Source organism: Pempheris klunzingeri, chromosome 5 (assembly GCF_042242105.1).
Source record: "Pempheris klunzingeri isolate RE-2024b chromosome 5, fPemKlu1.hap1, whole genome shotgun sequence".
NCBI classification, from domain to species: domain Eukaryota; kingdom Metazoa; phylum Chordata; class Actinopteri; order Acropomatiformes; family Pempheridae; genus Pempheris; species Pempheris klunzingeri.
The window spans coordinates 9,364,906-9,377,176 of NC_092016.1; the positions used below are offsets into that span (position 1 = coordinate 9,364,906).

The window sequence follows — 12,271 nt, forward strand, 5'->3', positions numbered from 1 at the left end:
TTGATTAAAGTGGAATAAATGGCCCCACTGAGGTGATGATGTGCTCGTGAAGGACACAGCTTTAGGGTCCAAAGAGCTCATCGTGTCCCGTTTGACTGATGGTCTGGTCGTCCAGTAGAGGACGCTTAAACAGGCCCACAGACTATCTATAAAATCTAATCCTGAGGAAAAGGTTTATTGCACATCATCAGTCTTAACTTAAGATGACATTTCATTTCAATGAAAAGTCAAGAAATTTGGAGGGAATTAATGACGTGACAGTATTTTGAATTTTAAATGCATTGCCTTCATTGAAATGAAAATATATTATAAAAGCAATATAAATTAAACGAAAATCAATAAAATATGACACCTTATACTAAAAATGGAGCCACAAACATTTTCTATGCAAATAAAATTCATTTTACATGTTCAGCATTTACATTTAGTCAAATCACCCTCATAGAAACAGCACTGACACAACCTGCAGGTGTTCTGTGTTCTTGTTGTTGTGATGCAACAGGAGCACTGACTCAAAATGTTCATCTTCTTTTTTTCAGTGTGAATAAAACAGAATAAAAACCACATAATCTATAAAACAATGTTAACATTGTAACAAAAACACAAACTAATTAAAAAAACATGAACAAAACTGGCAACCTCAGAGCTGTGACTTACTTCGATATAGATCAAAACATATTTGGTCAAATGAAAGATCAATAATAAAAAAAACCCATTGGTAAAAAGGTTCAGAATCCTAAAATTTTCACATTTTAAAGACAGTATTAAAGTTGTAATCAAATAGTCCTTGACAATGTAACTGTAATCCATATTATCATCATTGAAATTATTTGGAGTGAGAAAATATGACCTAAAGATGAAATTAATGGTTCTCAATCTCATGCAATAAATCTGATAATAAAATCGTATGTGTTTATCAATTCACTTTTTATATATATTTATCCCCGGTTTCCACTAATAATATATATTTTAAGCACTCCACTGCTGATAACATCCACTGTATTTATAAATCTGAATATGTTTCATGGTTGGCTTGTTTCCTATTATTCCCCGCCTGGTGAAAAACATAATTTGGCTGCTTTCATGGCCCTCCTATAGAATTCCGCCTGGCCCCTCCCATCTCATGGTATCCTAGCAGCAGAGCACCGGGCCCTCTCCTGATTGGTCCGTTTCCAAGAATCCGCCATATTCAAACTTCCGCCGTGGTGTGTGTTCTGTTGTCATCGATCTTCTGCTTTCTTTGTACATATCGGGCCAGTTTTCATACGTCTGGATTTTATCTTTTATTCACTTAGCCATAACTGCGTCTCGGTATAATCGATATTAAAACGAAGCCTCCTGCAAAATGGAAGAAAATGAGGAAGTTAGCGGGACGACGGTGGAAAATATAAAGCCTAAACTTCGTAGGATGTCATCGAGGACGTCCACCAGCAGTGTCGTCAGCGCCGCGGAGCCGCGCAAACAAACCCTCCGGAGAAACAACTCCAAAAAGTAAGCAGAGCATATGTGATATCTGTTAATTATATTTATGCATCCATTTCGAAGTTTCATTGGAAATGGAGAATAACTTTAGCACATTTGGGCTAGCTAACGTTAGCCAACGGTGAGCAGAGCTGTTGTTGTAACTGGCAAACGATGCTTTCAAGTGCACCTCGGAATCCACATTATTCGTATGAACTTGATTTGGCACAATTATGCTTATATAGTCATTTATTGATAAATATCACTTCCATTACCATTGATTATATGGCTGAAACCATCTGTCAACTGATTAAGAAAAACTTTTTCAGGCAAAAATGCCAGCCATGGTTCCAGCTTCTAAAATGTGACATTTTGCTGTTTATCCCCATTTACATCACTTAACATTGAATATCCTTGGGTTTTATACTGTTGGTCAAACAATATGAATATGACATGAATATAATCATTGTCTCTGTAGGGGGCCTGTGATTGGCAGTTTTCTCAATTTTGACATTTTATAGACAAAATGATTACTCAAAATTCACTTTATTAATCAATAATGAAGCATAATAATTAGTTGAAGCTATAATTGATCATATCTCCATTTTCAGTTGTTCGTGTAGCTATTGTAGTTTTTTATTATAAAGTTAGCTGCTGATTACATGAGGTAGACTTTCTCTGTAAAATGCTAAAATACCAGCCACGTATATGTTTACATTTTATTACATTTAGTTGCACCAAACGCAGGTTAATAGGTTTTAATATCTGCACATAGCATTGTTATCAGTTTTATATTGTATTGTGTATATTTCCACTAGCTACTGGGCAGTATTGGCATCCTGATTTCTCTGCCTGTATTTTATTTAAATGTCTCTTGAATAGCAACACAATAATGCATCATGGTCTTCTTCCAACTCTGCATGTCTGCATAGTTAAACCTGTATTTGCTCTTATACAAATAAAGTACAAACTTTATTAATATCTGCAGATGAGGTTGGCTTTGAATATGTCGCTGCTTTTCCAAAATATAGTCATTTGTGATGATGATTTATGAAAGAGCCAAAACTAAAGAAGGAATATTTTTGACCTACATAATAATTAGCTTGTAAGTGTTACTATGTTTACATACTCCCCCCCCCCCCCCCCCCCCCACACACACACACACACACACACACACACAAATCACATCCCAATGGCTTGCCTTGCAGATACATTTGCCAGTTATTTTCATCACTTTCTTTCATATTTCACTCTCAACTCACAATTCTGTTATTATTCCAACGTGACTTGAAGGCAGGACTACAAGAAGAGAGGACGCTGTTTAGCAGCATGTTCAGCTGACCCTGGCTTTGACAGCACCCTCGGGGTGTCTTTCACAAAGAAGAAGACATTGTTACTCTCTATAGTGGCACTGTTTCGTCACCACAACTGAAATTTCTCTGCAGCAGCAGCAGAGAGCAGTCCAGCTCCTTACATGGTTTTAAACATTATCACCCTTCAGTCATCATACGGTAACAGTGACAAGAACAAAAATAGCATTCAAAAGGAATCCAGCATATAAAAAGAAAGGAAATTCATTCCCCATAAAAACAATTATTCCCTGTCTTCTCCTGGATACATTCGATTTACCACCCTCATATGATAGATACAGAGAATTAATACATTATTCTTGAAATTCAGGTGAAGCTCAGTCATGTGTTAAAGTCTTGATTTGCTGTTTGAAATGTGTTTCAGCTGCCAGTGCCAGAATCCGCCCGTCTTTATAAATACGATATCCTCAGCAGAGTATTTGTTACCCCATAAACAGTTACAGCATGAAATAAGCCAAGCTGTCATTCTGCACTGCAGCATCTAAAATTGTTTTCATTGCTGATTATTTGTCTCATTTCCTGTAGACCTCCACTGCAGAGAGGCAGCTCCTTCACCTTCCTCACCCCTGGGACTCCGTGGGATTTCAGTCTTGTGAGTCAATATTGACGACATGATGGCATCATTTTAGATTGCTGTGATCACACCCTCACACCTATGCTCTGTTAAAATAAAAGTTTATTCATATCTTGTATCATTAACACATGCAATTCCATATTATTATGAGTTAGCTGGGCTGTGATGGATTTATAGTAGAGATGTTGCTACATATGTGACCAGTGCGTATTCTTATGTTGCTGCAGAAGAGAAAGCGCAAAGAGAAGGAGGATGACACGGTCAGTCTGTCCAGCTTCGATCTAAAGGTGAGAGTCGGCACAGCTTCCTGTCTGTCCGTTCGGTGCAGGTCTAGCGTAGCACCCTTGAACGTGTCCTCACAACAAACTTCTAATCCTTCTGCATGACTCAGGCACTCACCACAGACAGCCATGTGTGCTCTTGTGTGTTATGAGCTCAGGATAATCCCACTATCCCTTAGACTGGCACAACGGTCCGCCTGAGGAAATAACAGTGGTGAAAGGAAATCTGAGCCTCACTGTCCCTCAACGTTATCACAGTGTCCTCGCTCTGTGAAATTGGTTTAATATACTTTCAATAAAACGTCAACAACATACATTTTCATTTTGACACTGTAATAAAAGTTAGCTACAATATTGGAGAGTGGAATAAAACAATGTATTTGTTGTTTTTCCTGACACATTTAGAGTGGTTTCTCAGCAGGATAAATCACACTAAACAAAAGCAGTGTTTTATGGTATATTGTTATAATAACAAATCACATATACTGGGAACTTTGAAATAAACAATACTGTATTATTCAGGATATTGTTACACCTTTATTGTCAGAACTAAATATTAATAGGACATGTTAAATTCCTAATAAGTATTTTATTAGACTGTGTGGCTGGTATATGTGCCCCGTGTGGCTAGCCACAGGAAACTGACACCCACTGATGGCATCATTGTCAGTTGTACCAGCTGTGCAGGGTGCATGCAGCTTCAGGACGCCAAGAGTTAGTTTTTCCAACAGTTTTTTTTAGTTACTTGATGATTAGATAAAGTTTAATGTTTACTCTCTTTCTTTACTTTGGGTTGCTGCGGTATATCCGGTTTTGGCTGTTTGAGTTCATACACACACGTTACCCTTCAACTGTCAATTGTGAGAGACCTGCTGAATAACTTAACTTCAGTTACTCAAACCATGTGTGTGTTTCTTGGCGATACCAACATGACTTTAATGGACTTCAGAAGGAAGTCATAACATCTATAGAGTACACCTCTGTACAGTTAAGTGGAACTGAAGATCAATGTTTGTTTCCTTGATTCCCAGGAGCCAAATAACAAGCGGGTGCGACCTCTGGCCAAAGTTTCATCCCTCGTCAACTTGATATCTCCTTCAAAGAATGGAGCTGTGCGGCGCTTCGGCCAGACCATCCAGGTAAATGTGACACTTTCGTGGCTCCCCCTCTAATGAATTTAGCTTGTAGAAATTTAAGTTGATTGAAATTTTGTTTGACTGTACAACATTGCGGTTTTTTTTCTCAGTCAATGTCTTTACGTGGTGAAAATAAGTCACCAGGGATGTCACTCAAAGCCAGCAGCAAGACAGCCGGTCCCACTCCCACCAAACGCAGAAACAGCACGCTGTGGTCGGAGACGCTTGACGTCCATCAGAAGAGCACATTCTCCACCAAAGAGATCAAGAGACAAGAGGTTCTGCAGTTCAGTTATTTTATAGTCTAGACCGGTGTTTCTCAATGTTTGGTGTCAGTGACCCTCAAACTAATACGCATCAGGCCGCAGACCCATATTTGATAAAATGGACTCTCAGGGACTCCTGTCTGACAAGATTTGGTATTCCACAGCTGTCTATATTGTAATTTCCAGTCAGTGAAATAATAGTGAAATTAAAATATTCCCTGTTTGTCTGGGGACCCCCTGAAACCCCTTCAGGGACTCCCGGGGGGTCCTCAAACCCCGTGCTGAGAACTGCTGGTCTAACGGACAGTCATCTTAAAAGTACAGAGAGCAGAAAACCTAACTGCCCTGGTTCCTCTTTTGTGTCATTTTCCAGGCCATTCATGAGCTTTACAGGGGAGAACAGGATCTCATCGAAGATCTCCAACTTGCACGAAAGGTTGGAACATTTTTACTTAAAACTATACAAAAAAATCAAAACATTTACGTCCCCTTTGTGCTCACGCTGCAGCTTTTCTCACTTTTAGGCATACCATGATCCGATGCTGAAGCTTTCCATCATGACAGAGGAGGAACTAGCTCACATCTTTGGGGACCTGGATGCATACATCCCGTTACACGAGGGTAAGTCACCACGAACCGTTCTTGGACTTAAACTGCTTTAATTGATGCATTGTGTTTTCATTGTGTTTTCACCATGTGTGCTCTTTTTATCTGCAGACTTGTTGATTAAACTGACGGAGGGAACTGGCCCTGATGGAACAGTGGCTCAGATTGGACAGATAGTTATAGACTGGGTGTGTATGGCAGCACACACAATATATGTTGATATTTATCTAAACAGCCATTATCTTCAAGTATGATTGATTTGCGCATGTGAAGACATTGTATCTGTTATTGTATCTTCTCAGCTGCCTGGTTTGAATGCTTACAAAGGCTACTGCAGCAACCAGCTTGCAGCCAAAGCCCTGCTGGACCAGAAAAAGCAGGATAAGCGGGTGCAGGACTTCCTGCAGCGCTGCCTGGAGTCGCCCTTCAGCAGGAAGCTCGACCTCTGGAGCTTCCTAGACATTCCGCGTTCACGCCTGGTGAAATATCCACTGCTGCTGCGAGAAATCCTCAGACACACTCCTCCTGATCACCCAGACGTGGCCAGTCTGGAGAGAGCTGTATGTTATCCGCATTACACACCACTCACATCACAGACAGCGTTGCCGTTGAATCTGATGGGTAGCAAACAGTCAACCTGATTTCTCTTTCTTTAATTACCCAGGTCACTATAATCCAGGAGATTCTGTCTGATATCAACATGAGAAAAGGGGAGTCTGAGTGCCAGTATTACATAGACAAACTGGAGTATCTGGATGATAAGCAGCGGGACCCTCTCATAGACAACTGTAAGACTCTGCTTTGTCATGGAGAGCTGCGGAACAAGAGTGGCTCGGTACGAATTAAGATTACCCTGCTTATTATTACCATGTTCATGCAATAAGAACTGATATACCGTCTTGTATTAAAATAAGTTTCATTCTCTGTTATTGTCTTACTTCACAGAGGCTGCACGTGTTCCTCTTCTCTGAACTCTTGGTTCTGACCCGACCGGTGACGCGGAATGACAGGAGCTGCTTCCAGGTGTATCGACAGCCCATCCCAGTTCGGGACTTGGCTCTAGAGGACCTGCAGGATGGAGAGATCCGCATGGGGGGGTCCTTCAGAGGGGCTTTCACAAACGGAGAGAAAGGTGCGTTGAGGTGCACCCGGCCTCCTGGTGGAGCGTCTGCAGTTAGCTTAGCTGTGGCGAGGCATTTTCTCAAGATTTGTGTCACCCTTTAATTGACAGGGAGTGTTGGATTGCTTCATTTATCAGACAGAGATGCCAGAAGTTATCTAATTTCAGCTTCTCACGTGTGAAGATTTTCTGCTTTTCCTCCTTTATATCACAGAAGATTTGACATCTTGAAGACGTCTCTTGGGACTGTTTGGGATTTTTCTGTGGCCTGAGCTTTTAATGAATACAGTAATTAGACGCTGACGCAGTGTAGAAGTAGGGTATCATTATCACTTTGTCCTGCACTCCCAGTGTTTGACGCTTTTCAAATGAGTTCTTGGTACAACCCAACACGGCCTGAGCAGTGAGTGGGAGGAATGGTGCAGGACAAAATATTTAACTATTGAACCTGCGATTACTTTGATCTTGTCTTTGCTGCAGTATCAGATTTTCTTGTGCACAGGCACGTCTGAGCTGCTACTGCAGCTGAGAAGCATATTTTGGTATATTTGTTCTTTTTGGAATATAACTTTTTACTTAACTGCACTTGCATATGTAATAACTTAGTCAGTCGTTTTCCATCTCAAAGGTCTTACCGAGATTGTGGACGTAATTACATTTCACATTACATCCAGAATGCAGTGTGCCTGTTGGCTTTGCTATGAACATCAGAAATAATACAATTATGATGTTGTTCACAGTGAACAGCCCAGTAACAATTCTGTATTTTGGGTCCACTAATTTTTACTTTTAAAACAGTAAAGTTTGAACTCTGCCCACATGGACCCTTTGTGTGTTCTCATAACAGAATTAGCTCAACTTCTGACATAATTCAAATGGTTTTTAATTCAGTCAGTGTCCCTTAGATGGTTTGTTTGGATTTTTAAAGTGGAAAGTGGTATTGTATGAGGTATTTATCCAAAGTCAGTGTTTAAGTAAATCTTTCACATAATACATATTCATTTGTTACACTGTTAATATGAAAATATGAATTAGAGCAGCTTTAAGTTAAATTAGTTGTGCTGACAAGTAGTCTTTAATAATGCGATGAAGGAGTAATTAAAATAAATGCTATATAGATAGAATATGACTTGTTGGTTAGGGTGATGTGTGGCTTCCTGACAGGGTCAGAGTCACAGTCCTGATGGCATGAGGAAAGAAACCTTTGAAGGAGGTGCCGTAGCACTTGATTTTTGTATCCCTTCCTTTGCTTGTTAACTGCATTTCTTTTCTTTCTGTGTCCCTCTAGCCAAGAACATATTTCGTGTGAGCTCTCTGGATCCATCCCATGGCCAGTCCCACACCCTGCATGTCAACGACGTCTACCACAAACAGCAGTGGCTCAACTGTCTACGCACTGCGATGGCCGAACAACAGGGGGCTCCACCTAGAGGTGAGCAGGGTGATGCTGTCAGAGCCAAGCGCCGCTCCTCCACTTTCTCAGCCTCTGGCTTTGTGGAGGACACAGATGAGAACTGTCCACCTGTCTCTGGTCCTAAACTCAGGCCTCAGACACTTTCCAAAACCAGACTGGACCAGAAGTAGACTTAAGAAGTCTAAAGTCTAAAGTCTGAAGTTACAAGGCTCCCTGAAGAGGAAGGAAACGGGAGTGTAGACATTTAACCCGACCCAAAGGTTCACAAAGGGTTCCTCTCAGACAGGCACGTCTGCGAGTGTCTGTCAGTGAATTTCCATGTAACCACTGTTTTTGTGCTCGTGCTTTGTCTTTGTAGCTGCACTGAAAAACTCTTTCCAATCATTTCCGTCCAAATGTGCATAAAATTTTAGTTCTTAAAACGTGTAATTAGTTTACAAAAAAGGTGACAGTGTGACTGAAATGTATGTTTACGCCAGCTTAATGTGTGTGAAATTAGGGATTTATGTGTCAATAACTTTTTTACCACTCGTAGATCTTGAAATTTAGTTTCATCGTCCATTCCAGTGTCAGCACATTTAAACCATAAAACTTACGTTTTTAAATGTCAGTGCTTCTATATCATAGACAGTGTTTGTTATCCGTGCCAAGATAAGGGATCGAGAAACTGAAAAATATACGTTTTATACTGTTTGAGATTAGCTATGAGATAATGAGCAGAACAAACACCATGAACACGATCATGTAAAAGCATTTCCTGGGGAAAAAAATGAAATGAATCTAGATGTATTCAGTGAAATGTTTATAATTAGACAAAAAATAAAACATTTTGTACTGAAAAAGAGTCCTGAGTATGACTAACCATGAGATGTTACCACACACCAATGTCCGCTTGGATGTACTTTACCCTGAGTCACTTCCTCTTACTGTTGGCAGAGCTGTTTAACATGGTGTTGCAACATTTGTCTGGGAAACAGAAGCTGAAGGAAACTGAAGTTTGTTTCTCAGTGTGTTGAGAGTCTTGGAAGATTAAATGTCCATTGACAAAAATTCCCTGAACTAGTGAATTATTTTCAGTTTAAAAGCATGTCTTCTTTAATTTTCTGCCATCTTGCTGCACAGAAGGTACTTGTTCTAGTCTTTTTCATATTTTCAAGTTGCATTTTCAAGGTTTAGGATGTACTCCTTGAAAAGTGAACATAAATTGGTGTGTACATAATAATCATGATTAAAGCATACAAACAAAGTTAATATGAACAGTTGGTAAAACAAACTAAATGACAAAGAAATTCTGTGTTTTGTTTTTCACAATTTCATTTATGTTAACAATTGAGATGTGATGATAAAGGCTTTGATAGTATGGAAATCTTTGGTTTTGAGTACCTTAAAAATGGTGGAAAAGTGCTTGAATCTTCCTCTTAAAAGGCTGCTCTAACCTGTTATTATGAAACACTCGCGGCTGCTTGGTGAGACTCATTGATATAAGCTCTGAATTACTAAGAAGAGGCCTAAACATGATTTGCATTAACACTGCTGCTTTTATATAGCTGCAAAGATTGATCTACATTTAGGTAAACTATAGTTATATATCTCCTATGTACGTGTTTATCTGGTGTTTGTAGTGGTGTGAGACTGATGATTATCAATGTTTGGGGTGTGTGAGTGACACATTAGCACCGCAGATAAGAGAGGCAGATGTACTTGTAACAGATTCTGCTTTTTCAGACTTCTTTTTGCAGAAATGACAGCATTAATGTGAACTCATTTAAGTTGGTTAAATGGTTAAATTAATGTGACAGCAAAATGGCTGCAGAAATGAGAGCACCAAACATGAAGCTGCACAAAAAGGAGGTGCCTTGACTCAGCTGTTAAACAGACTGTAGTTTGGGTTCAGGCGTCTGTGACAAGATCAGGGTCATAAAGCTCCAGCCGCCATGCCCACAGCTGACTTTTACAGTTCCAGCGGCACGGCAAAGCACTTACCGATTTGACCTCTCCGACAGTGTCAGCTGTTGAACCTGTAGTATTCATATCTCATTTGCAACTAGCAGCTTCTAAACAGCCAGCTTTTCTCCATAATGTTTTTTTTCTAATGAAGTAAGACAACGTTGGATGTGCAGTTTTGCCAGTGTTTGGTGTCCATGCAGTGTGACTGGGTTATAAGGGTTCATGTAGAACTATTTGGCATTTGTCACCCCAATCAATCAATCAATTATTCTTTATTTATATGTCACCAATTCATGAGAAACATTATCTCAAGACAATTTTCATAAAAGAGCAGGTCACAATCAAACTCTTTAAGTAAAAGAAACCAAGTGATTTAAGAATTCAAAAGAGAGAGAGAGAGATTATTCAGATTATTCAATTTTCTCAGGAAAAAGGCTCTCTGCCTGTCTGGGAAAACGATTGGCCTGAACATGTGTAGGTGTGTCGATGAATGATTGGTCGTCTTTCATAGTTGTTTTTTTCTTCTGCTTTCCTTTTGTAACATTTCCACGGGTGAACAGCCAAAGCATACAGTAAAGTCAAACCCCATAAGTGCTATTTTTGGAGCAGCCCCATAGTGTCCCCTTCAAATGGCCAATCAACCTGTACAGGTTTTGTGTCCCTCTCTACTCACCGTCTTATTCTCGTTTAAGTGGAAGGACGGGACTCCACCATTACACGTCCACAGGGCCAGAGAAAATGGTTGAAATATAAAAGTTGATTAAGGCCACAAGGTTAAGGTTTTTTTACCGGTCCCACACTGCACTCCACATGAGTACAGTCTGGTGTCGCATGTTTTTTCTCCTCCCCTCTCTCTCTCCTCCTGTTTTTCCCCCCCACTGTAAAATGAAATTTCCCTCCTTGGGGGATCAATAAAGTTGAATTGAATTGAATTGAAACCGAAAGTGTTGTTGGACTTTTAACCTCTTTAAGTACAAAACCATGACATCAAAGTTAAAATCACTAAGTTTTTGTGTTCCCAGGAGCTTCTTTACAGGTTGTTAGTCCGGTTAAACAAGAAGTAGCACCAGGACTGTTGGTTAGCAAGTTAGCAGCAGTGGTGTTAAAGGTATGATCAGAATATAGGCACATGTATTGATACTCAACCTTTGACCTTTATCGTTTTTTTTGGCCTAAAAGTTGTTATGTTGATGTACAACCCCTGGCAAAAATTATGGAATCACCAGTCTCAGAGGATGTTCATTCAGTTCTTTAATTTTGTAGAAAAAAAGCAGATCACAGACATGACACAAAACTAAAGTCATTTCAAATGGCAACTTTCTGGCTTTAAGAAACACTAAAAGAAATCAAGAAAAAAAGATGTGGTAGTCAGTAACAGTTACTTTTTTATGGAATCACTCAATTCTGAGGAAAAAATTATGGAATCACCCTGTAAATTTCCATTCCCAAAACTAACACCTGCATCAGATTAGATCTGCTCATTAGTCTGCAGATAAACAGGAGTGATCACACCTTGGAGAGCTGTTGCACCAAGTGGACTGACATGAATCATGGCTCCAACACAAGAGATGTCAATTGAAAAAAAAGGAGAGGATTATCAAACTTCTTAAAGAAGGTAAATCATCACGCAATGTTGCAAAAGATGTTGGTTGTTCACAGTCAGCTGTGTCTAAAATCTGGACCAAGTACAAACAACATGGGAAGGTTGTTAAAGGCAAGCATACTGGTAGACCAAGGAAGACATCAAAGCGTCAAGACAGAAAACTCAAAGCAATATGTCTTGAAAACAGAAAATGCACAGCAGAACAAATGGGAGGAAACTGGAGTCAACGTCTGTGACCGAACTGTAAGAAACCACCTAAAGGAAATGGGATTTACATACAGGAAAGCTAAACGAAAGCCATCATTAACACCTAAACAGAAAAAAACAAGGTTACAATGGGCTAAGGAAAAGCAATCGTGGACTGTGGATGACTGGATGAAAGTCATATTCAGTGATGAACTGCGAATCTGCATTGGGCAAGGTGATGATGCTGGAACGTTTGTTTGGTGCCGTTCCAATGAGATTCATGAAGACGACTGCCTGAAGAAAACAT

The 12,271-nt window shown here is 39.8% G+C and overlaps 1 protein-coding gene across 2 annotated transcripts; it reads left to right on the plus strand.

Moving 5' to 3' along the window:
- Positions 1–1,238: 1,238 nt before the first annotated feature.
- On the plus strand, positions 1,239–9,207 carry LOC139201208 (neuroepithelial cell-transforming gene 1 protein-like). Of its 2 annotated transcripts, XM_070830472.1 has the most exons (13): positions 1,239–1,491; positions 3,357–3,423; positions 3,633–3,692; positions 4,718–4,825; positions 4,933–5,100; positions 5,462–5,524; positions 5,613–5,709; positions 5,806–5,882; positions 5,997–6,254; positions 6,359–6,529; positions 6,640–6,826; positions 8,103–8,399; positions 8,434–9,207. In XM_070830472.1, the coding sequence occupies exons 1-12, from the start codon at positions 1,346–1,348 to the stop codon at positions 8,396–8,398; spliced, it is 1,698 nt and encodes a 565-aa protein (XP_070686573.1). In that variant the 5' UTR covers positions 1,239–1,345; the 3' UTR covers position 8,399; positions 8,434–9,207. The 2 variants fall into 2 exon arrangements, with proteins under 2 accessions (XP_070686573.1, XP_070686572.1); XM_070830471.1 differs by having other exon boundaries at positions 8,103–9,207.
- Positions 9,208–12,271: the final 3,064 nt, after the last annotated feature.